This window comes from Gorilla gorilla, chromosome 20 (assembly GCF_029281585.2).
Source record: "Gorilla gorilla gorilla isolate KB3781 chromosome 20, NHGRI_mGorGor1-v2.1_pri, whole genome shotgun sequence".
NCBI lineage: Eukaryota > Metazoa > Chordata > Mammalia > Primates > Hominidae > Gorilla > Gorilla gorilla.
Window position 1 is genome coordinate 10492799 of NC_073244.2, and position 25778 is coordinate 10518576.

The window sequence follows — 25778 nt, forward strand, 5'->3', positions numbered from 1 at the left end:
TTATAATGTTATGTTATTTTTATTGCTATATTGTTACTATTTTAGAGACTGGGATTCGCTGTCTCCCAGGCTGGAGTGCAATGGTGACATCACGGCTCACTGTAGCCTTGCCCTCCTGGGTTCAAGAGATCCTCCCATCTCAGCCTACCAATTAGCTGGAACTACAAGGCGAGTGCCACCAGGCCTGGCTAATTTTATTTTTTGTAGAGACAGGCTCTTGCTGTGTTCCCCAGTCTGGTCTCAAATTCTTGGGCTCAAGCAATCCTCTTGCCTCGGCCTCCCAATCATCAAACACAAAAACATGCCAATCAACGCAAAAGGCATTTTTCCTCCCTCAACTAACCCCAGAGAGCCAACACTGGATGAGATTAATGATTAACCAGTCTCTCTAAAAGGGCCTCAAGCCAAGTTAATTCCCAATCTTTGGTAATGCCGTTAAAAGGAAGAGATGCTTTTGGTAAGAGTTTCTCTGTCGCTTGAGTACAGGTGGTCAGCGGGAGGAGGGAAGGCTCACCCGCCAGAGTCCACAGGACGGAGGGTTTGTGGGAACTCACAGCCGGTGGGGCAGAGAGGTGACCGAAGGCGTGTATGGCCGGTGGGGCTGGCCTTTGCCACCTCCTCGCCCACGGTAGGGCCCACGCCCAATAGCACAGCTCACCTGGAAATGATCCAGCATCTGCTTCCAGGACAGGAGCAGCAGAGCCTCTTTCCGGACCTTCTTGGGAATCTCAGAGTAGAGGAGGGAGTTCTCTCGGCTGCCATATGGCATTCCTAAAGGGAGAAAGGAAACACCCAGAACGGGTACCCTGGCTCAGAATGGGGAGACGCCCTCAGCCTGCAGCTGGGCCCAGCTGGTTCCCTCTGCTTCTAGAACATTCTGCCAGGCCGCCGGCGGGACAGCCCTCCCCGGAAAGCTATGGATCCTGGGTTTGCTTAAGTAGGCAGTAGGGCCTTCCACCTGAGATATTTCTGCTGAATCTCACGGCCTGAATTACCGAAGAAACAGCACACAAGAGGCTGGGCATGGTGGCTCTTGTTTGTAATCCCAGCACTTTGGGAGGCCGAGGCGAGAGGACTGCCTGAGCCCAGGAGTTTGAGACCAGCCTGGGCAACATAGCAAGGCCCCGTCTCAAAAAAAAAAAAAAAAAGAATAAAATAAAAGAAAAAAGAAAGAAAAATAAATCGCACACAAGGGAACAAGAAGGGCAGTCAGGAACAAACATCCAACTCTCAACAGGTTGGGTTCGGCTCTCCAAGGCCCTTCTTTATCAAGGCTTTTGCAGAGGACAAGAATTTAACATAGGATTAGAGGGAGGGCAAAACCATCAAAAAGGAATGAGGGCCAGGCGACATGGCTCACACCTGTCATCCCAGCACTTTGGGAGGCCGAGGCAAGCAGATGACTTGAGGTCGGGAGTTCGAGACCAGACTGCACAACATGGTGAAACCCCATCTCTACTAAAAACACAAAAATTAGCCGGGCGTGGTGGCACGCGCCTGTAATCCCAGCTACTCATCAGGCTGAGGCAGGAGAATCACTTGAACCTGGGAGGCAGAGGTTGCAGTGAGCCGAGATTGTGCCACTGTAGTCCAGCCTGGGTAACAGAGCAAGATTTTGTCTCAAAAAAAAGGGAATGGGGAAGCGTGCACCTGGTCCAGTATTTCCCAACCTCGCCCCTAATTACATTCGGGTCTGGACCATCCTCCGGGGTGGGGCTGTCCTGAGCACTGCGAGGCTCTGAGCAGCATCCCTGTCCTCCGCCCACTCCATGCCAGGGGCACCCCACAGTCGTGACAACCACACATATCCCCAGGCATCTCCCAGTGTCCCCTGCAGGGGCAGAATCACCCCGACCTCAAACCACTGATTTAATCGAAGCTTCTGTAGAAAATGACGGTAGTGAGAGCTGCCAAGTGAGGGTTTTGGGTGTATTACATGAGGTAAGAAACGTAAAGCTCTCAGCACAATGTGTGTGACCCTCTGTGAAATCAGCGTATTTCATCAGTAAGCCGCGGCTTTCCACATACGCATGTCTCTGGGCTTGGGATGGGTCTTACTGCGGAAGGCGCAATCAGGTCCTTAGTGGCAAATAAAATAACTGTGTATTTTCCAAATGGTCATGTCTTAGATTTGCTGGATGACAGTACAATTGTCATTAGAAAAGGGAATGGCAGAAGCAGGATGGTAACCCCTGGGAAGCCTCGGTTTCCCCTCTCCATGCAACGCCACTGAAAAACCGGGACAGGGCTCCTCCAAGCATAAAGCCGTCCAGTAGCCCACAAACGTGACATGACTAACGACAAGTCACAGACAGCCCGGTGCCCTGGCCCCTCCTTGCTCTACTTTCAACCCTGAGTCTCTCCAGGACGAAGCCTCGGATTGCTGCTGTCCTGTCCTCTTTGCAGGGCCTCCTCATACTCGCTTTTTTTTTTTTTTTTTTTTGAGACACAGCCTCGCTCTGTCGCCCAGACTGGAGTGCAGTGGCATGATCTTGGCTCACTGCAGCCTCTGCCTCCCAGGTTCAAGCGATTCTCCTGCCTCAGCCTCCAGAGTAGCTGGGATTACAGGCGCCCACCACCACACCCGGCTAATTTCTGTATTTTTAGTAGAGATGGGGTTTTACCATGTTGGCCAGGCTGGTCTCGAACTCCTGACCTCAGGTGATCCGCCCACCTCGGCCTCCCAAAGTGCTGGGATAACAGGCATGAGCCACCACACCCGGCCCTCGCTTGCTTTTAAGAGGAGAACAGGAAGGCCACAAGCTCATCGCCTCTGGGATTAGTGCTTAATTAGTAATATCTGTGCCATTTTTATTTCTTGTTACAGGCAGCCGCAGGGTCCTCCAGTTCCTCCTGCTTGCTTTCTGTGTCCTGACTGAAAATCACAGACTGCCCCGACCTCTGTGGCTCAGCCAGCTGCGGGTTTTTCCCTACAGGCTTGAACCAGAGCCTAGAACATTCCCAGGAACTGATAAATACCAAAAGCCAGCCCCGGCCCTGAGCCAAAATCCTTAAACCCTCACATAAACTCCATACCCTGACCCCCTTGCCGAGGACACACCTGGCTGTAGAACGCGCCTTTTCTCTGATGCCCATTGCAAGGACACTGAAGCCCACCCTGCACCGAAGGCCCCCTGGAAAATGCTTTGGACTCATCCCCCTGGCATTTAGGGTTCCTTTCTTTGGAATCCCAACCAGCCCCATCTGGGGACGGTTCAGGGCACTCCCTTGTGGGAACTCCTCTGCTGCTGCTTTTGGGGTGACTGTAGCTGTGGGTTCAGTGGGATGAAACAGAATCTTCTCACTATTCACAACAGCAAAGACGTGGAATCAGCCTAAATCCATCAATGGTAGACTGGATAAAGAAAATGTAGTACATATACACCACGGAGTACTCTGCAGCCATAAAAAAGAATGAGATCATGTCCTTTGCAGGGACATAGATGGAGCAGGAGACCATTATCCTTAGAAAACTAATGCAGGAACAGAAAACCAAATACCACATGTTCTCACTTTATAAGTGGGAGATAAATGATGAGAACACATGGACACATAGAGAACAGACACTGGGGCCTATTGGAGGGTGGAGGGTGGAGGGGGAGCAGCAGACAAAATAACTATCGGGTACTAGCCTGGGTGATGAAATAATTTATACAACAAACCCCCGTGACACAAGTTTACCCAAAGAACAAACCGGCACATGTGCCCTTGAACCTAAAAGTTTGTTTTCTTGAGAGAGAGTCTCTCGCACTGTCACCCAGGCTGGAGTGCAATGGCGCAATCTTGGCTCGCTGCAACCTCCACCTCCTGGGTTCATGCGACTCTCCTGCCTCAGCCTCCCGAGTAGCTGGGATTACAGGAGCACACCACCACACCCGGCTAATTTTTTGTAGTTTTAGTAGAGACAGGGGTTTCACTATGTTAGCCAGACTGGTCTTGAAATCCTGACCTCGTGATCTGCCTGCCTCGGCTTCCCAAAGTGCTGGGATTACAGGCGTGAGCCACCACACCCGGCCAGTTGTTTGTTTTTTTTTTTAAAGAAAGAAACAGCAACTTCTAGTTGTGGCAAGGAACACAGGTTTCCCACGCATGAGAAAGCGTGGTTGTGAAGTACAGTAGTGACGGAAGGATGTACTTAAAGAAAAAGATTAGATTAACAGGGTTCCTTTTAAAGTGTATTTATGAAAAATGCAAAGTTCAGTGAGATGTGTGTGGGAAGGAGAAAAATCGTGCGGAGACTCAGGGGTGAGCAAAAGAACGCAAGTGCTGGAAACACGACTCAATCTCTAAGAGCCCTTGAAGCTGCCAGGACCCTGCCCGTCCGGCCGCCCATGGGGATGAGGGTCAAGTGATGTGTGATTTTGCTGGTGTGAAATGTCCAGAACAAGCCAATCCACAGAGACAGGAAGTGGGTTCGTGGTTGCCCGGGGCTGGAGAGTGATGGTTGATGGGGTTGCTTTTTGGGGCGAGGGAATGTTCTAGAAGTAGACAATGGTGATGGCTGCACAACTCTGTGAATGCGTGACTAAAAGCCACTGAGTTTCACGCCTTCAAAAGTGAAACTGTGCAATGTGAATTACATCTCAATTTTTAAAAAGCACCCTGGGCCAACAGGAGGGGTGGGAGGGATGGGAGGGCCTGGGCAGCTAGTCCACAGGGACTCTCCGGGAGAGCTGGAGCTTTCCAAACAGGAAATCAAAGCCACAGACTTGCCAAGGACGCCAGAGCCACCTCCTTCTAGGCTGATTAATCAATGATCACCAAATGGCCCCTGCCAGCACATTCCTCGGGCGAGCTGCTGCTGGCACTACGATGGTGACAACTGGCCTTTGAGGCAAGGGCTAGAGGTGACCGCCAAGAGCTGTGGATTTCTGCTGCCCCATCCCTCCTGGGACCTCCCTCACCAGCTCTGCCCCTGCAAACACACCTGATGCCAACCTGTCACCCACCCATGACCCGGTGACCCAGGCCTGCGCAAACACCATTTCCCGTCACTGCACGCTGTGGCCTCGAGTGGCTGGCCTGGCGGGGGATCGTGATCCACACAGGGCTAGGGCTCTCCCCTGGATCTCAGCCTGGGACGTCGGGAGACAGGAATTCTTGCTTTCCCTTTTGAGGGAGTTCCAGAACTCTCTGGAACCCTGTGGCCTCCTCCAGCCACAGAAGTCACCGTTTGCAGTGGGGAGAGGCTGATCCGCATGGGGCAGGAGCAGGGTCGGGAGCGTTTCCCAATGCTGCAGTCTGAGGCCTGGAACCTGAGCCGGCCCCAGCCCATCTTCCCAGCAGCAGGAACCGCACGTTCCCCCGCTGCTCCTGCTAGCCTGACGCTGGGGGCTTTATCATGTGGATCTGAAAGAGCCCTTCCGGAGGGGCCCAGTGATTAGCTCCACACGCCCCACAGCAAACCTGGTGCCTGCTGAGGGCACGGGTCCCCAGAGGGAGCAGAGGGGATAGGTCCCATACTTTGAGCAGCAGGCCAGGCCTGGCCTTGGAGTCTGGACGCTGGGCTAGTGCTAAGAAGTGTTATTATTACTCAGGGGCTGGGGGGAGGCCTGCCCTGAGAACCTGGATGTGACGTGAGCTCAGTGCTGCCCCTGACAGTGTGAAGTGACAGCCTGGAGTCGTTGAAGGGTGAATTTCACCCCGAAAGGGGCAGTCTGGTTTTCGAGCTACTCTAGGTACGTTCTGGGGTTTCTGCCAAGTTCATGCCCACTGGGGGGGGCCCTCAGCACCTCCCGTGTACTGTGAGGACCTGCCCGTCCCAGCCCCAGACACACACACGAGCCACAGGTGACCCGACGATCTCATCTGTGCGGAGTCAATCTGAATCTTTGTCCCGGAAATTTGGAGAAAGTTCCTCCGTTTCTGCTGGTGGCTAGAACCTGAGGCATGGAATCCCGGGGGCTGTGGAGGGGTTGCGGAGGACAGGTGGGCAGCGAGGTGGGGTGGACCCAGGCACAGACGGATGCCTGGCTTCTGGAAGGCTCTGGTTCTCGGGCGCTGCTTCCTGAGGTCCACTGGGCTTTCTGCTCTTGGGTTCCATGAGATGCCCCTCTACCTTTACTCCAGGGGTACTTCATGGCTCAGACGAGCTTGGAGGGTTTCTGTCCCTTTTAGCAGCTCCACGGAGATTTGAATGATGGCCCTGACAGAGGTGTCCACATCCTGGGGCTCGGGTGTGGAGGCTACGTTACACAGAGAGACAGGCCTGTGCAGCTGGGATTAAGTGAAAGCTCTTGAGCTGAGGAGATGATCCTGGATTACCCAAGTGAGCCAGATGGCATCATGAGTCCTTATCAGAGGGAGGCAGGCCAGGCACGGTGGCTTACGCCTGTAATCTCAGCACTTTGGGAGGCTGAGGCAGGCGGATCACCTGAGGTCAGGAGTTTGAGACCAGCCTGGCCAACATGGAGAAACCCTGCTTCTACTAAAAATACAAAAATTAGCTTGGTATGGTGGCAGGCACCTGTAATCCCAGCTACTTGGGAGGCTGAGGTATGAGAATCGCTTGAACCCAGGAGGCGGAAGTTGCAGTGAGCCAAGATCGCACCATTGCACTCCAGCCTGGGTGACAGAGCGAGACTCCATCTCAAAAAAAAAAAAAAAAAAAAAAAAAAAGGAGGCAGAGGGGAATTTCAGACAGAAGAGAAGAAGAGGAGGAGGAGGAGGCTGTGTGACCATCAGGCCAGAAGTTCCAACGTTGTTGCCACAAGCCAAGGGATGCCGGCCGCCACCAGAAGCTGCAAGAGGCCAGGACTGGTTCTCCTCTGGAGCCTCCAGAGGGAGCGTGGCCCTGATGATACCTTGATCTTGGATTTCTGCCCTCCAGAAGTGTGAATCATTTTCACAATGGCAGCCACAGAAAACTCCTCCAAACACCCTGACCAGGACAGCAACCCCAACGGGAGCAAGTGGCCCGAGTCTGTGGATGCCACAGGATAAAAAAGAGGCAACGGCACACGGCAGCCGTGGTCTGTACACTTGTAGTCGTAACAGCCAAGCTCTCTCAGGTAATTGAAACTCAAGCCATTTCAGTCCAATTTCTCCCAGACTAGAGTTGGCCAGCATTCTTAAAGGCCCAGACAGCCCGGGTGCAGCGGCTGATGCCTGAAACCCTAGCATTTTGGGAGGCTGAGGCAGGAGGATTGCTTGAGCCTAGGGGCTCAAGACCAGCCTGGGCAACACGGCAAAACCTCATCTCTACAAAAAATACAAAAAATTGTCTGGGCATGGTGGCACGTGCCTATAGTCCCAGCTACCTGGAGGGCTGAGGTCGGGATGATCACCTGAGCCAGGGATTTCCAGGCTGCAGTGAGCTGTGATCACACCACTGCACTCCAGCCTGGGCAATGGAGTGAGACCTCATCTCTAAAAAAAAAATGAAAAATAAAAGGAAGACAGTAAATGTTTTCAGCTACGTGGGCCATATGACCTCTGTTGCAGTGACTCTCCTGCTGTAGCTTGAGAACAGCCAAAGATGTCAGGAAAGTAACGGGACCAGGAAAACCTGACTTCTGAAGACGGCTGTCACCTGCCGACCCCTATTCTGGATGATTCTTCCTTTTAAATTCTTTGTTTGCCAAACCACCATCTGATTCCCATACAAGTCTGTCTGTGGAGAGGGACTGCGCTGATGGCGGGAAGAAGACAGCCACCTGGTGTCCATCTCGGTCACTGTTGTTAGCATGTGGTCAGCCTCAGGCAGAGGATGACGGCCGTTCACTGGTTCCAATGCTGGCTGGGGGCTGCAGCACACGCAGGCCTGGGCTCAGGGGCTGAGGGCACCACCGTGAGTCCCATGGATGAGTGCAGCGGTCTGGACAAGGATCCCAGCGCCACCCCACCCCCAAGGAACACTTGGCGATGTCTGAGGACATCTGTGGTTGTCACCACTGGGATGTGGCTGCTCCTGGCATGGAGTGGGTGGAGGCCAGGAATGCTGCTCAGGACCCTGCAGTGGCCGGACGGCCCCACCCCAGAGAACGATCTGGCCCCAATGTCCATGGTGCCAAGCAGGAGAGACGCTGCCTTTGGTCCCCAGCCATGTGTCATGCTGCTTTCAAAGACACAGGCCTGGCTGATCTCTCCAAGGTGTCCTTCCTCCCAGCTCTTAAGGCCTCTGGGTGCAGTGGGCACCATCCGAATATCCGCTGCCCACCTCACGGGAGCCAGGCCCACAGTGGCTGCAGAAGCTGCTGGAGGACATGCAGCCTAACCCGTGCCCTGAAGGCACTCGTGGTGCAGAGGAGCCCAGTCCCATGAGGCACTGCAGACGCTGCAGGAGGAGCTGCGTGCAGGCACACGCCCAGAGGAGGAAGCGTTGATCCAGGGCCTGCAGCAGGGGCTGCAAGCGCGTGGCAAGCCGCCCCTGTGCTGTCACCGGCAGCAAACCAGGTTCCGCCATCCGGGTGGCTTTCCCGGAACCTCGGGATCCTTCTTGACGCGCCTCCACGGCGAGCTCCTCCTGGAGTTACTCCCGACTCCCTCTGGGAATGGTTCAGTCCAGTCCTGTTTGTCACGAGCCCCACCCAGCCTGGACCAGGTGGCTGGGAAGTGACTCAGGGGGTGGACCCGGCTGACTAGCACTGGAAACAATCTCCGGGCTCGGAGCCACAGGGCCGGCTTGAGCCACGCATCCTGGCCACATGGAGGAGCGGGGCTGCCCTGTGCATGGCTCCCTGCATGGCTGACCCTCCGGGGGCCGCCCCACCCACCCCGCGGCAGCCCTTCCCTGTAGTCAGAGCTGTCTGTGGCTGAGCCTGGAAGGACAGCATGCCCAGGGCCCAGCCATCCAAGCAGATCTTCCGACTCCTGTGGACCTCTGGGAACAGAGAGGACCAGGGAACTGCGGTCCCAGATGCTGTCCCCACTCAAGTAGCCTGCAGGGCCCGGCTTACCCAGGTAGTAGAGGCGGTGGGAGTGGGGCCCAGACTCATCCGTCTTCTGCACAAACTGGAAGTCGTGGGGTGCCTTGTTGACAATGAGGCCCGAGTACTTGCGGCTGCCGTGGATGATGCTCCGGAGCCCGTCCCACGAGTGCTTCTGCACCTGGAAGCGGGCGGCCGGGTCATCTGTGGCGGCTGCGTCGCCTCGGTCGGCCGTTGGGGTCCCGGTGGTGGCCATCCTCTCAGCCCCCTCGGAATTCAGCGAGAAGCTGCGGGGAGGAAGCAAAGACTATGAGAAAGGAGAACTGTTTTACCTACGAGCTGCCCCAATGCTGCCCCTTGCGAGGCACTCAGGTTCTTCCGACGAGCCCCACCCCTGCCGCTTTCCCCACTCCCTAAACACTTCTTGGGTTGGTCTACCTCTCTCCATGTCACTAATGCTGCTAAGATTCAAGCCACCATCACCTCTCAAATGAATGATTTTTAGAAACGTTCTTCTTTTTGGAGATGGGGGTCTCAACTATGTTCCCCAGGCTGGTCTCAAACTCCTGGCCACAAGCAATCCTCCTGCATCAGCCTCCCAAGTTGCTGGGACTGCAGGTGTGAGCCACCATGCTTGGCTTTGGCTGAATGACTGAAACCACCTCCCACCAGGATGTTCCACATCCACTGCCAAGACCCCATCACTTAAAACCCTTCCTGGTTTTCCACAGTCCCTGGGATAACAACCAGTTCTCACCACCACCTCAAGGCTGCTGTCGACCCCTGCCAAGCCCTTGAATCTCATCCTTCTTATCCCTGTGACCCAGCCAAATGAGCCTTCACTCAGCTCCTCAAACAGGCCAAATTCCTTTCCACCGCAGGGCCTTTGCACATGCTGGCCCTCCTGCTCGGAGTGCATTTTTCCTCACTTTGCTTAACTTCTTTGATATATATTTATATATATATATACTTTTTTTTTTTTTTTTGAGACAGAGTCTTACTCTGTCGCCCAGGCTGGAGTGCAGTGGCGTGATCTCAGATCACTGCAGCCTCTGCCTCTTAGGTTCAAGCGATTCTCCTGCCTCAGCCTCCCAAGTAGCTGAGATTACAGGTGCCTGCCACCATGCCCAACTAATTTTTTTTGTATTTTTAGTAGAGACAGGGTTTCACTATGTTGGTCAGGCTGCTCTCGAACTCCTGACCTCAAGTGATCCGCCTCCCTCAGCTTCCCAAAGTGCTGGGATTACAGGCATGAGCCACTGCACCCAGCCTGCTTGACCAGCTTCTAATCAGATCTCAGCTGAAGTACTTGGCAGGTCCTCAGAAACCTTTCACACCATCCACACTGAAGCTGGTCTTTCTGCTCATCTTTCACACGCCACCTGGCTGTCCCCCTCCCTCCACCTTCATCACAGAGGTTATTTGTGAGACCCCTGTCTCCCCCATGTCTGTCCCATTCACAGCTGTGCTCCCAGAACCTTAGCTGGTGGCTGGCACGTGGCAGGCATTCCACGGAGCACTGTGGAATGATTATCTCTCAGTGGGCCCACGGGGAGACATGCTGGGTCTCGGGAGAGGCCCGGGCATGAAGGAATGAAAATCCATCCTGGTCACCTGTGCTGTTGGCTTGCTGTCCAGCCGGGGAGATGCTTGGCCTTCACTGGAAGTTCCAGAGCCTCGGGATGTGGGAGGTGCAGGTGAAAGGGTGAATGGCACACCCTTCCCCAAAGAATATCCCACTCTCTCCTCCCACTCAGGACACTCTGGGTCCGCAAAGCAGCCACCGTGAGTGGCCGCTGCGGTGTCACATCTCCCACCACCCCACTCCCGCCCTCGTCACTTAGCACACTCCTTGACCTGACTGGACTGGCCAGGCAAATATTTGTTTTACAGAAATCTAAACACGGCCGCAGTGACCCAGTTCTGCGAGAGCCAGTGGTCTGGAAAGGGTGGCACCGGGGCTGGTCTCGCTTCCCTTTGTGGGCTCCGAGTGACTGCCGACCTTGCCAGAAGCCCTGTCCTCCGGGACCAACAGCTTGGCTTGGGGAAGTCGCTGCTTGCTTGGAGGAAGTGGGAAAACCCGCGGGAGTGGACAGCAGGGACTGGGTGTGAGAGAAGTAAAGGGCAGAGATGAGTGGGCCGCCTTGACTCTGCAGTGTGCCAGTTCCCAGAAGACTCTGCCTCTTGCCAAGAGGAGACCCCACAGGGTAACCACTGCAAGAGAAAGGGCCCCAGCCTGCTTTGAGAGGGAAGGGGAGAAAGAGCTGCAAGGATGTCAACGAGCGCCTTTGAAAGATCAGGACTTGGCCGGGCACGGTGGCTCATGCCTGTAATCCCAGCACTTCCGGAGGCCAAGGCGGGAGGATCATGAGATCAGCAGATCGAGACCATCCTGGCTAACACGGTGAAACCCCGTCTCTACTAAAAATACAAAAAAATTAGCCGGGCGTGGTAGCAGGCGCCTGTAGTCCCAGCTACTCGGGAGGCTGAGGCAGGAGAGTGGCGTGAACCCGGGAGGCGGAGCTTGCAGTGAGCCGAGATCGTGCCACTGCACTCCAGCCTGGGCGACAGAGTGAGACTCTGCCTGAGAAAAAATAAAAAAAAATAAAAAAAAGAAAAGATCACGACCTGCAATTGTCACCTCATTTGGGCCTTACTTGGGCTTGTGACAGCCCATTCTACAGGTGGGGAAACTGAGGCTGGGAGGTCACTGGAGCTCGCTCCCAATCAGAGCCGAGTGAATGAGCAAAAGGGGTTCAGTGGAGGCAGCCCGGCCCCCGGCCTCCCACTGACATGCTGTGTGATAAGCCCAGCAATTACAGCGGGAAAAGCCACAGAGTGCAGCCCAGAGAACTGCCCGTGCCGTGCTCTGTGAGACACCCACATCCTGTGGGAACCCAGAGAGCTGCCCGTGCCGTGCTCTGCGAGACACCCGTGTCCTGTGGGAAGGTCCCGTAAGCCAAGGAGAGTAGAAGCCACCTCAGCAAGGGACATACGAAAGGCTCATGGGGCGGAAGACCCCTTGGGAAGGTGGCTTCTGAGTATCACGGCTGTGGGCTGATTTCTGGAGGTCCCTCTCCAACTCGACCCCAAAGAAATGACAGGGGAAAATGCTTCCCTTGTTTCATCCTACTCCATCCAGGCAGGGCCAGCGTGTCCTGCCCTCCAGCCAGAAGGAGCACAGTTTGTTAGTTCAGCTCCTCCTGAGACAGAAATAAAGACACGAACCAAAGGACATCAGCACTTAACAGGGCTCTCAGGTCACACACAGGATATCCGCGCCCACTGCAGAGCTGCAGGTCCCCTCCAGGGCAGTGGGGAGCCACAAGCAGCGTTAGGCAGCGGCTGGGACCAGGACCGCCTGAGCACTCAAGAACCCCCACTGCCCCGAGCACTGCTGGCAGCAAGCCCAGAAAACTGAGCCCGGGGAGCTCCTCTGAGCGGCATAAGCACCCCTCTAAGCTGTGCTGCCCCAATTCAAGCCTGGCTCCCGGCAGCAAAGAAAAAATGTGACCTTCGGAGCTCCCAAAGGGGCCACCCATAAGCTGAGAGCCTGCCCGGAAGCACTTATAGACCCGCGTGGCTTGTTTTCATTGCAAAGAACAATAAAAATTATCTTGCCTCTGATCACCACTGATAGCCCAAGAAGCAAAAATTCGATCCCGGAGATGAGAAATAAAATGAAACATAGCGAGAAACTTCCAGGAATCTTCTGGATGTGGCTAGACTCTTTAGCTTGAGCTTCCAGACAGGCCGAGGCTTGGTGCTGGAGCCTGGCCCTCCGCTGACCTCTCTTCTACCCAGGGGCACAGCCCGGATTGCAGAGAGGCTGGCACAAGAGTGAGGGAGCGAGGGCTAGCCTGTGATGGGCTTTCTCCACCTAGCATCACCCTATGCTGTGGCTCAGGGGAGTCAAGAGTTTACACAGCTGCAGAGATGGATTCCAGGCCACTTACTCAAGTCTACCTACTCCTTCCTTCGGCCAATCAGCTGGGTGCCTCTGCGGCCTGTGACACTGCCAGCAAACAGCTCCAGACCTCCTAGCACGGTCTCTGTCAAGGCTGGGTGGCAGATCTGTGATCTCCTTTTTAAATTTTTCATTTTTTTTAAGAGATGGGGTCTTGCTATATTGCCCAGGCTGGTCTCAAACTCCTGGGCTCCAGCGATCCTGCCACCTCAGTCTAGCAAATAGCTGGGATGAGAGGGGTGCAAGCCACCGTGCCCAGCTCCAAAGCTCTGTGATGTCTGTGTCTGAGCTGGTGCTTTGGTGGCGAGCGGGGGTGGGGGAGTCGTTGGAGATGGGGGAAGTATTTGGACGCCTAGAAGGAACTGTAGATTCAGTGCTGACTGCGGTTCTGAGTTCAGGCCGACCACAAGGTGATAAGGCAGAAAGAAAGGTGGGAGCCCCTGGCTGGCGTGGGGCAAGGGGCGTATGGGGGTGGTGAGGACAGGGTCCTACCCATGCGCTGGATGGGGAAATGCCTCAAGGAGGACTTTGGGCAGCCGGCCCAGGCCAGGCAAGTGCCCCTGCAAGTGGGGGCTGCCGGGGAACCAGCATGCCACCCTCTGTCCTACCCAAACTGCCCCCAGCACTGCCTGGGCCTTTAGCTTTGACGAGCAACCTTTACAGAGTCACCCAGCAGCCTGCGCCCAGGTGGGACATTAAGTGTGTGCAGATAAGGGAAGGGACACAGATCCCCTTCAGTAACTGACCCCTACGGCATGTGCCCACCAGATGCTGGGACCGCCCGGTTTTAGAGCCCATGGCTGGGCCAATCATAGCCCTTCACACCGTCCCCGTCTTCCCCGGTCCATTCTTCAATTCCCTTCCCAACTGAGCATGCTCCACTGAAGCAAACAAGCCTAAGAGTATTAGAAAATTGAATACTGAGGAAGGTTCGCAGGGTCGAGGAATTCCTACCGCCTTTTCATCTCGCGCCAGGCCCTGAGACATGGAGTTTACTGACTGCCCCGGGGGGTGCGTGTCTAACCGCATTCCATCCACACCTGACTGTGGGGGACTTCTTCAGTTCTGGGATCCTCCTCATTTTCAGGACCAAAATAATGGGCTCAGGCCGGGCGCGGTGGCTCACACCTGTAACCCCAGCACTTTGGGAGGCCGAGGCGGGCAGATCACGAGGTCAGGTGATCGAGACCATCCTGGCTAATGTGGTGAAACCCCGTCTCTACTAAAAGTACAAAAATTAGCCAGGTGTGGTGGCGCGCACCTGTACTCCCAGCTACTTGGGAGGCTGAGGCAGAAGAATCGCTTGAACCCGGGAGGTGGAGGTTGCAGGGAGCCAAGATCGTGCCACTGCACTCCAGCTTGGGTAACAGAGCAAGACTCCGTCTTAAATAAATAAATAAATAAATAAATAAATAAATAAATAAAAATGGACTCAGTGAGGTTGAATGGCCTGTCCAGTGTCACCCAGAGAGGAAGGGGAGTGGAACCCCAGTCTCTTGGAGCCCAAAACCCACATCCTTACAGTGAGATCAGCAGTTCTTACCCAGGAGTGATTCTGCCCCCAGCAAACACTTGGCGACATCTGGAGACATCTGTGGTTGTCTCAACTGAGGGGAGCTCCTGGCACGAAGTGGGTGGAGGCCAGGGACGCTGCTCAGCACCGTGAAGTGCCTGGGACGGCCCCACCCCGAGAACATTCCAGCCCCAGCGTCCACAGTGCTGAGGGGGAGACCCCGCACTACACCACACTGCCTCCTCGCTTGAAATAACCAGAACAGTCTTGGGGACGTGCTGGGGAAGCCAGGGGAGAGGGAAAGAAGGGGTCTTCCAGATCTTAGACTGTTGGGGAATTCCAGAAGCTGGGCCACATCCTCACGGATCAGGGCCTCCAAGGCCAGCCTCACCTTCTCCAACTTCCGGTGTTCTCCTTGTCCAGGCGCAGTTTCTTAACCTTCCGCATTAACCGCTCAGCTGACCTCAGGAGGGCAGGGGTGCCTGCGGGCAAGTGGGAGGAGAGATCAAAGGGCTGCAACCCCAGCAGGTGGGGAGTGGGCGCTCCTGCCCCCTTCGCCCCCTCCTCATTTCTCCAGGCAGCCCCCCAAGCCTCCGGGGAGCACCCTGAAGCCAAGGGCATTCTGAAGAGACGATGCTTCAGGCCCTGCCCTGAAATGCAGGAGGTTCTGGGCATTTGCCAGAGCCCGTCATCTTTCTCAACAGGAGGTTCCTTTCAAGGTGTAAAGTCCCTGGGAGTTTCAAGTGACTCCAGGGACATCACACACACCAGGGCACCTGCTGGAAATAGAAGAGTCCCAAATTCCTCACTGTGGCCGTTCCCTGATGGCCCTGGTGACCTTGCCTACTTGCTTCACCCTTGACCATGACCTTCGGCCACACTTGCCTCCTTCTTGTCCCTCAACACACCTGCTCGCTCCTAGCATACAGCTTCTGCACGATGTGCCCCGTGGCCTGAAATGCCAGTTCCTGCTTTTGATATGACTTGCTCTTTCTTGCCCTGCAGCTCCTGATACCACCTCTTCAGAGGTCTTTCCTGAGCACCCCATCTGAAGATGCTACCTGACTACCCCCATCACCACACCCAGATGCTGATACAATGGCCTGGACCATAATTCCAGTTGTCCCCTTCCCCAGGGAGAGTGGTTCTCAACTGGGGGCGATTCGGCCCCTCAGGGGACACTGGACAATGTCTGGAGACATTTGTGGCTGTCACAACTCGGGGGTGACCCTGGCATGGAGTGGGTGGAGCCCAGAGATGCTGCTTAGCACCCCACAGTGCCCAGGATAACCCACCTCAGAGAAGGATCCCACCTCAAATGTCAGCAATGCCAAACTGGAGACCCCTGCATCCATTACTTGGGGAGAAACTTGAGTTCAACGCCTACGCTCATATTAATACTGGAATAAACTTCCTATGGAACAAGCATTCTAAACGAGGGGGACCCCCAGCTCCTGGGATTCACCTCCTTTCTCCCTCCCCACTCAGGGTGAGGATTTCAATGTGTGCAGCCTCCTGGGACCTTAGTAGGGCAGAGGATCATGGGACGCAGTCTCTTGGGGATCCATGGAATCCCCTAACCCAGGGGTCTCACCTGGGGATAACCGGCCCCCCCAGGGGACATTTTTGGTTATGATGACTGGGACGGTGAGGGGAGGCATGTGGCCAGTGGAGGCCAGCGATGCTGCTCAACCCCCTACAGTGGACAGAACAGCCCCCCTCCCACTCCTCTGCCAAGAATGACCCAACCCTAAATATCAGTGGCAAGGCTGAGAAACCCTGCTGTGGGTAAGGGGGCACTCCTCACGGAAATGTCAGTTCCACAGGGCAGGCCACATCTATCCTGGTCCCAACAGATTGCCTGAGCCCAGGCCATGACTGGTCCTCAACAAACATTTCAGGTTGAATGAATGAGCTACTGTGCTTTCTTGGATGCTGTCTAAAGTCAAAGGGGCCCCTTGTTTGGTTGGTGCCCAACTACCTTCTCAGACAAGCCAGGTCCCATGATGCGCAGTTGCCCAAAGGCTTAAAGAAGAGAGGGCCAGCTGGGTACAGTGGCTCATGCCTTTAATCCCAGCACTTTGGGGGGCTGAGGCGGGCAGATCACCTGAGGTCCGGAGTTCGAGACCAGCCTGGCCAACATGGTGAAACTCCATCTCTACTAAAAATACAAAAATTAGCCAGCTGTGGTGGTGCAAGCCTGTAATCCCAGCTACTCAGGAGGCTGAGACAGAAGAATTGCTTGAACTCAGAAGGCGGAGGTTGCAGTGAGCTAAGATCGTGCCATTGCACTCCAGGGGTGACAGAGCGAGGTTCTGTCTCAAAAACAAAAGAAGAGAGGGAAGCACATGGGGACAGGACTGAGATTGTAAGGGAAGAGGTTAAGCATAAAGTCACCACGAAAAATCACTGGCCATACTCTCAGTCCAGTGGTGAAAAGCGTGGGCTCTGGTCTCAGAGAGAAAGGTTCAAATCCTAACTCTGCCACTTCTGGGGAAGTCGCTGAACCTCTCTGAGCTTCCACTTCCCCGGCGAGAACATGGTACGACAGTATCTACGCCTGGGGCCACCAAGGGAATTGAATGAGACTGCACACATACAGCTTTTAACACAGTGTCTGATGTAGCACGAAGTAAATGACAGCTAGCATTGTCAACTAAACAAGCTACTCAAAAGGAAGGGGGAAACTCAAACTAAAGTCCTTTCAGGGCCAGAATCCACACCATTTACTGACGGGGTCAGGCAGTGTAGGTGGATCCAGGCACCCCTCCACCAAATCCTGCTGAAATCAGCACTCTCCCCTTCCTCTCCTCAAAGCCTTCAAAAAGCTCCTTCCAGGGGTAGCTAGAGGGGGACAGGGGTGGAAAGAAAAGCCTCCAGCAGGCGCACAAAAAACTGCAGCCACTGCCCTGCGGAGGACAACCACCCAGGCCCATAGAAAACCATTTCCTGCCCATGTCTATATTCTAGAGCAGGCAAAGGAATCCCACCAGCCCACACCCCAGCCTTCCTGGCTGCCAAACCCCAGCACAACTGACCTTCTAAAGGGTCCAGAGAGCCTCCATTCCAGCTGCAGGCATGGGACACAGACCTTTATAGGATAAACATGTCATGAATGTGGCAGGTTAATGGAAGCACCGGCCAGCCGTTCAGCCTCCCCCACTCAGGAGCTGCAGACTGTCAGGCCCGATTCTACCTGGCTAGATTCTAGCTCTGCCTTGAAGCCCTGCAGCACTGTCTGCATGCCCTGGACAGAATCTGGGAGAGAAGCCATCCCACGGGCCCCGATTCCCCTGGGACCCAGCGGAGGAATGCAGGGATTGGTGCCTACGGTCCACACCTCCTGGGCTTTAGTCCCAGCTCCTCGAAAGCAGGTTGGTTCTTGCCTGGGAGGCAAGTGACTTCCTCCTGGGGCCCCTGGGGAAGACCAGGGGGTGGGGGCCAAGGGAATAGACCACTTTTGATGGCTCAGAGGCAGCGTGAACAGGGAAGTGTCAGGGCTGGCCTAAGGCTGTGTGGGAAGAAGGTAGGCGGTGGGACAGGCCTGAGAAGGGAGGCTGAGAGAAGGGGGCTGAACCCTGTGGGCTGGACCCTTGGAAGACAGCTATGCTAACCACTACACCACCAACGCCTCGGCAGGAAAAAGAGTCTCTGGATACCCTTAATAGAGGGATCAAGTAGGGTTGAGGATCAGGACTGGATCGGGGAGACCAAGCCTTGGGGCGAAAGTTGGAGGAAGTGGTAAAGGAGTGAGGACAGGATGCAGGTCGAGGGAGGTGGCCTCTGTGCACATACAGCATTTGCATGGGGAGAGGGAGGAGATCGGGACCTCCAGAGCCTGCACGAAAGGGGAGAGGGTGTCAAGGTCTGCAGCAACGAGGGCGTTCTTGGGTGCGGCCACCTCCGGAAGGGGTCAGAGCCTGGTGGCCTGGGCAGCAACGGGATGGGTGGGGAAGCCCATCAGGGAAGGGGAGAAACTGGGAGGTGGCCTGGCCAGCGCAGGAATCGGGGAGGGAAAGAAGGTGGAGGAGGGCCTGGGGCGGAGGGGAAACGAGGCAGGGGGCTGGAGGGACCCACAGACGGGTGCATGGAGGCGCCGGAGTGCGGGGAGGCCAGGCGATGGCGAGGGCAGGGTCAGGGCCGAGGCGGGGCCGGTCAATGGCGGGTTCAGGGTCGCGGCCGGGGCGGGACGAGGCGCGCGGCCGCTGCTCACCGGGACGTGGGGCGGCGGCCGGGCTGGGCAGGTCGTCCCGGGTCCAGCGGCGCCTCACGGTCGCGGCTCCATGCCCGGGACTGCGACCCCGGAAGTGGCGGGAGAGTGGGACGACAGCGGCGGCGGACACAGGGGACCCGCCGGCTCAGGCACCTTTGACCCGGAAGTTGAGCGACCCAGGCGGCGGCCTGGGATTGGACACCACCAGGCACGTACCAAGGCGTCCGCGGCGCTTGGGGGGGAGCCCGCGGCGCGGCGGCCTAAGGTGCGTAACGCCCCATGAACGACATCTTCCGGTGGGTTAGGGAGAGACACCCCCCTGTGACTTGGTATCACTCAGTCAAACCCAGGATCCCCCACTATTAAGGATATCCGGAGAGAATGCTCCGTATCGAGGCGTTGGTGGTATAGTGGTTAGCATAGCTGCCTTCCAAGCAGTTGACCCGGGTTCGATTCCCGGCCAACGCATGTGGTGTTACTTTTGCGAGTTTGAAATTTTCATCTTAGTTTTGAGACGGAGTCTCGCTCGGTCCCCCAGGCTGGAGAGCAGTGGCGTGATCTTCGCTCACTGCAACCACCACCTCCCAGGTTCAAACGATTCTCCTGCCTCAGCCTCCCAAGTAGCTGTGATTACAAGCGCACGCCACCACGCACAGCTAATTTTTGTATTTTTAGTAGACATGGGGTGGGGTGGGGTGGGGCGGGGCGGGGCGGGGCGGGGTGGGGGTGGGGGGGTGGGGGGGGCGGTTCACCATTTTGGCCAGGCTGGTCTCGAACTCTGACTTCAGGTGATCCGCCCTCTTCGACCTTTCAAAGTGCTGGGATTACAGGCGTGAGCCATCAATCACGGAAAATTTTTTTAAATCCCATAAAAATGTCTAAAAGGCAGGAGGAAGGCGGAAGAGAAAGAATGGGACTAGAATCGTTCTTTTGGTGAATTTCAAATAGTATATTACTCTCCCGTTAGGAAAAACAGGTGATCTGTTTCCGCCCGGGATCGAACCGGGGACCTTTCGCGTGTGAGGCGAACGTGATAACCGCTACACTACGGAAACTGGTAGGCTTCACTATTCTTTAAATTCTCCTATAGAGATAATGTTGCAGCGATAGTTGCGTTGTGGCACCAAAGAAACACTGGCTACAGTCAGCTAAGGCAATATCCGCTCTTCCTGAATATCTGTTATTGTACTTGATACAGTAGAGACCGAAAGAAGGAAAATAAGGAAGACAAAAAGAAATCCAATAAACACCCTTTCCAACACATCCACCCACCCACACACGTTTATCACTTTATCATAAATCCACCTTCCATTAAAACAATGCAAGTCAAACGGCCCACAAACCCATCCGCGGTCAAATGAACCTTTTCATCTCATAGATAAAATCTATACTTGATATCACATTAGTTTCTGCAGATATTCACCATTTTGCTTTAGATCAAACTACTTTTTTGTGTGTGTTTTGTTTTTTGTTTTTTTTAGAGAGAGTCTCGTTCTGTCGCCTAGGCTCGAGTGCAGTGGTACGATCAACCCTCCCTGCAGCCTCCACCTCCTGGGCTCAAGCGATCCTCCCACCTCAGCCTCCTGGGTAGCTTGGACCACAGGTGTGGACCACCACGCCTGGCTAAATTTAAAAAAATGCGTTTGTAGAGACGGTGCCTTATAGCTGGGACTGCAGGCGTGTGCAACCACTCCCAGCTAACTTTTGTATTTTTTGTAGAGACTAGAGGGCCTGCACTATGTTGCCCAGGCTGCTTTCCGGCTCCTGACCTCAACGTGATTCGCCCGCCTGCAGCCTCCCAAAGTGCTGGGATTACAGGCATGAGCCACTGCGCCCGACCCCAACTACACTGTAAAAGAGCTTTCTGAAAAGAAAAACTGTGTGTGTATGTGTTTACCTTCCGATGGAGTTTTGCTCCTGTTGCCCAGGCTAGAATGTAGTAGCGCAATCTCAGCTCACTACAACCTCCGCCTCCCGGATTCAAGCGATTCTCCTGCCTCAGCCTCCCAAGTAGCGGGGATTACAGGCACCCGCCACCACGCCTGACTATATTTTGTATTTTTACTAAAGATGGGGTTTCGATATATTGGTCATGGCTGGTCTCGAACTCCTGACCTCAAGAGATCCGCCCGCCTGAGTCTCCCAGAGGGCTGGGATCACAGGCGTGTGCCACCACGCCAGGCCTCTTTATTTTCTTAAAGAGACAGTAGAAGAGGTGGGAAGATGATGGCAAGAATTTAGAATCAGACTGCTGTAAAATTCTGCACACCCTCACTCCTGCGGGGCTGGGATTAGGGTGAGGAGACTAAAGCATTGTAAGGCACTGGCACCAGGTGCAAAAATTAAGGTGGTGCCAAAAAACTCAATAATCAAGATAAATAATATTTCAATACATCTTTTTTTCTCTCTCTGTTGTTGCTGGAGTACAGTGGCACAATCTTGACTTACTGCAACCTCCACCTCCCAGGTTCAAGCTATTCTCGTGCCTCAGCCTCCCTAGTAGCTGGGATTACAAACATGAGCCACTATGCCAGGCTAATTTTTGTATTTTTCGTAGAGACGGGATTCCACCATGTTGGCCAGGCTGGTCTTGAACTTCCGAGCTCAAGTGATACGCCCGCTCCGCCTCCCAAAGTGCTGGGATTACAGGCGTGAGCCACTGCACCCCACCATAATATTCTTTTAAAAATTAGCCGGGCGCGGTGGCTCACGCCTGTAATCCCAGCACTTTGGGAGGCTGAGGCGGGCGGATCACGAGGTCAGGAGATCGAGACCATCCTGGCTAACATGGTGAAACCCCGTCTGTACTAAAAATACAAAAAAATTAGCTGGGCATGGTGGCGGGCGCCTGTAGTCCCAGCTACTCGGGAGGCTGAGGCAGGAGAATGGCGTGAACCCGGGAGGCGGAGTTTGCAGTAAGCCGAGATCGCGCCACTGCTCTCCAGACTGGGCGATAGCGAGACTCCGTCTCAAAAAAAAAAAAAAAAAAAAAATTATTGGTTGGCCGGGAGCGGTGGCTCACGCCTGTAATCCCAGCACTTTGGGAGGCCGACACGGGCGGATCACGAGATCAGGAGATCGAGACCATCCTGGCTAACACGGTGAAACTCCGTCTCTACTAAAAATACAAAAAATTAGCCGGGCGTGGTGGTGGGCGCCTGTAGTCCCAGCTACTCGGGAGGCTGAGGCAGGAGAATGGCATGAACCTGGGAGGCAGAGCTTGTCACTGAGTGGAGATCGCGCCACTGCACTCCAGCCCGGGCGACAGCGAGACTCTGTCTCAAAATAAATAAATAAATAAATAAATTTAAACAAATAAAAATAAAATAATTACTGGTAAATAACTCCATCATGAACAAATTGTCAAAAGTTTCCACTGAGGCAAGTTTTCGTAGAGATTTGCCAAACTCTATTGGAGTCTAAAATGTGTACCTCTCTGTGCCTGTTTTTATGTGTTTTGAGGGGTTTCTGGGTGTTTTTGAGACAGGGTCTCACTGTCACCCAGGCTGGAGTGCGGTGGTGCAATCACAGCTCACTGCAGCCTCGACCTCCTGGGATCAAGGGATCCTCCCACCGCAAGCCTCCCGTGTAGATGGGACCACAGGTGGGTGCCACTATGCCTGGCTAATTTTTACAAAAATTTTTAGTAGAGATGGGGTCTCGCTATCGCTCCCAAGCTGGTCTCAAACTCCTGCACTCGAGCAATCCTCCCGACTTGGCTTCCCAAAGTGCTAGGATTACAAGGCTGAGCCACTATCCCTGTCCTGATTTTATGTATTTTAATGGTTATTTCTCTCAGAATGCTGTTGAAACCATATTGAAACATTAAAAGTAGATATATTAAAACTCACAACATTAAGAATGTATTCTAGGCCGGGCGAGGTGGCTCACGCCTGTAATCCCAGCATTTTGGGAGGCGAAGGCGGGCGGATCACTGAGGTCAGGAGTTCGAGACCAGCCTGGCCAACATGGCTAAAACCCATCTCTACTAAAAATACAAAATTAGCCAGGGGTGGTGGCACACGCCTGTAATCCTAGCTACTCGGAAGGCTCAGGCAGGAGAATAGCTTGAATGCAGGAGGCGGAGTTTGCAGTGAGCTGAGATCTCGCCAGGGCACTCCAGCCTGGGCAACAAGCAAGACCTCTGTCTCCAAAAAAAAAAAAAAAAAAAAAAAAAAAAAAGACTGTATTCTAGCAAGGGCAACATAGCAAAACCCCATCTCTACAAAAAATATAAAAACTAGCTGGGTGTGGTTGTGCGCACCTGTAGTTCCAGCTACTTGGGAGGCTGAGGTGGGAGGATTGCTTGAGCCCAGGAGGTCAAGGCTACAGTGAGCTATGATCATGACAAGCACTCCAGCCTGAGTGGTAGAGTGAGACCTTGTCAAAAACACACACACACACACACAACAACAACTCACTATGATAATTGTGCTTTTCTGGCTTTTTTTATTTTATTATTTTATTTTATTTTTTTGAGACAGAGACGGAGTCTCGCTCTGTTGCCCAGGCTGGAGTGCAGTGGCGCCATCTCGGCTCACTGCAAGCTCCACCTCCTGGGTTCACGCCATTCTCCTGCCTCAGCCTCCTGAGTAGCTGGGACTACAGGTGCCCACCACCACACCTGGCTAATTTTTTGCATTTTTAGTAGAGACGGGGTTTCACCGTGTTAGCCAGGATGGTCTCGATCTCCTGACCTCGTGATCCACCTGCCTCCGCCTCCCAAAGTGCCGGGATTACTAGGCGTGAGCCACCGTGCCCAGCCAGTGGCTTTTTTTGTGTGTGTGTATTTTTTTTAGATGGAGTCTCACTCTTGTCCCTGAGGCTGCAGTGCAATGGCACGATCTCTGCTCACTACAACGTCCACTACCCGGGTTCAAGCTATTCTCCTGCCTCAGCCTCCAGAGTAGCTGGGATTACAGGCACCCACCACCACGCCCAGTTAATTTTTGTATTCTTAGTAGAGACAGGGTTTCACCACTTTGGCCAGGCTGGTGTCGAACTCCTGACCTCAGGTGATCCACCCGCCTTGGCCTCCTAAAGTGCTAGGATTACAGGCGTGATCCACTGCACCGAGCCCATGTTCCCTTTTTATAAGGACACTCATGATATTAGACTACAGCCCACCCTAATGATCTCATTTTAACTTCATTGCCTTTGTGAAGACCCTATCTCCAAATAGGGTTATGTTCTTAGATACTCGGGGGTTAGAATTCTGACTTACCTTTTCGGGAGTGGGACACAAGAGAGGGATTAGCCATTGTTTGATGAATTGCAACTAATTAACCAATCCCCTATTGTCGGACTTCTAATGCTTCCCTGTTAACTAAGCTGCCAGGAAATCCTGGTTGCTACAATTTATCATAATGCTGCCCATTTACGTGTCTGTTTCTGCTTAGAGCAAAACCCACTGAATCTAATGAGATGTCTTCATTCTCCAGTTCCACTTTCTCTTCTCCAATTATCTTTTTGTTTTGTTTTGAGACAGTCTTGCTCTGTCCCCCAGGCTGGAGTGCAATGGGGTGATCGTGGCTCACTGTAACCTCCGCCTCCTGTGTTTAATCAAATCTGGTGCCTCAGCTTCCCGAGTAGCTGGGATTCCAGGCGTGCCACTGTGCCCGGCTAATTTTTGTATTTTTAGTAGATATGGGTTTTCGCCATGTTGGCCAGGCGGATCTCGAATTCATGACCTCAGGTGATCCACTGGCCACAGCCTCCCAAAGTGCTGGGATTACAGGCATGAGCCACTGCACCCAGCCTCCAATTCTATTTTGAGCTAAGGTGACTATACACCTGGCTTTGGCTAGGACGGTCCCAGTTTATGACCCCACCCCCTCAGTGCCCCCTTTCTTGCTCAAAAGTGTGTTGATTGACCAGGCGCAGCGGCTCACGCCTGTAACCCCAGCACTTTGGGAGGTCGAGGTGGGCGGATCACCTGAGGTCTGGAGTTGGAGACCTGCCTGGCCAACATGGCAAAACCCCATCTCTACAAAAATATAAAAATTAGCCCGGCATGGTGGTGTGTGCCTGTAATCCCGGCTACTTAGGAGGCTGAGGCTGGAGAATCTCTTGAACCCAGGAGGCAGAAGTTGCAGTGAGCCGAGATCGCGCCATTGCACTCCAGCCTGGGTGGCAGGGCGAGACTCCATCTCAAAAAAAAAAAAAAAGGGTCCTGATTTTGACTATAAATTATAGGGTCGCTCTGTCTTGAGCTTCAACACAGTCAGACTCCCGCATCCACCACTCCCCAGAAACTCTTCTCACTGATGACCCTCCTGCATCCGGTTCCAAGGTCAGTCTCTCCGTCCCAGTCCTCTCCATGGCATCTGACCCGCCGGATCCCTCCTGCTCCGGGGAGCTCTGTCCTCAGACCATGCACTTCCCTCCAACCTGTCTGGGACATCCTTCAGTCTTCCCTTCTCTCCATTGCTGGCCAAGGGCTGAGTCCTCCAGCCTCCTCCCTCCTCCACCCACACCCCTCCGCAGCGGGCTCCAAACCCTGTCTACAGCCAGCATCGCATACAGTCCCGTCTCCAGCCTGAGTCTCCCTTGAAGTCCAGACTCTGTTCAGCAGCCCCTGATGTCTCCACATGGGGGCCTCATGGGGTCTCACATTCAACGCAGTCACATTGGGCCCAACTGGACCCCCAAATCATTCCTCCCATGTCCACCACCTAGGCTGAGGGCAGGTCCGTCCTTCCAGGGACTCAACCAGAACCTGGGAGTCACCCTGGGCCCCTACTCTCCCACCCATATCCAATCACTGAGTAAATTTGATTAACACTGCTTTCAAAATGCACCTAGATAGGCCGGGCGCGGTGGCTCACGCCTGTAATCCCAGCACTGTGGGAGGCCCAGGCGGGCAGATCACCTGAGGTCAGGAGTTCGAGACCAGCCTGACCTACATGGAGAAACCCTGTCTCTACTAAAAATACATAGCTGGCCGTGGTGGCATGTGCCTGTAATCCCAGCTACTCGGGAGGCTGACACAGGAGAACCGATTGAACCGAGGAGGCAGAGGTTGCGGTGAGCCAAGATCACGCCATTGCACTCCAGACTGGGCAACAAGAGTGAAACTCCGTCTCAAAAAAACAAAAATGCACCTACAATCTAATCACTGCTTTCCCACTCAGTGCCTGTTCCCTGGTCCAGCCTCCAGCACAGCTCACCTGAGCCAACACAGTCACCCCTACCTGGACCCCAGTTCCTGCCCTCACC

General features: G+C 54.3%; 1 protein-coding gene and 2 non-coding genes across 8 annotated transcripts in view; 1 reads left to right on the plus strand and 2 right to left on the minus strand.

Annotated features, from left to right (window-relative positions):
* The window catches only part of DPP9 (dipeptidyl peptidase 9), a 50435-nt gene extending 31708 nt beyond the window's left edge, over window positions 1-18727 (minus strand). Inside the window, exons 1-5 of one of the 6 annotated variants that reach the window (XM_055371336.2) lie at window positions 18561-18727; window positions 17386-17438; window positions 14739-14829; window positions 8898-9154; window positions 659-771 (exon numbers count right to left, since the gene is read on the minus strand). In XM_055371336.2, coding sequence (XP_055227311.1) covers window positions 659-771; window positions 8898-9154; window positions 14739-14794 — 426 coding nt within the window. In that variant the 5' untranslated portion in view covers window positions 14795-14829; window positions 17386-17438; window positions 18561-18727. Of the gene's footprint in view, window positions 1-658; window positions 772-8897; window positions 9155-14738; window positions 14830-17385; window positions 17439-17543; window positions 17563-17687; window positions 17821-18424; window positions 18444-18560 lie in introns of those variants that run through there. The other 5 variants (XM_063701982.1, XM_055371338.2, XM_055371337.2 and 2 more) reach the window with 5 other exon arrangements.
* Window positions 18728-18956: 229 nt separating this feature from the next.
* Window positions 18957-19028, plus strand: TRNAG-UCC (transfer RNA glycine (anticodon UCC)). Its single transcript has one exon. It is a non-coding gene; the product is annotated as a tRNA-Gly (tRNA).
* Window positions 19029-19542: 514 nt separating this feature from the next.
* TRNAV-CAC (transfer RNA valine (anticodon CAC)) lies at window positions 19543-19615 on the minus strand. Its single transcript has one exon. It is a non-coding gene; the product is annotated as a tRNA-Val (tRNA).
* Window positions 19616-25778: the final 6163 nt, after the last annotated feature.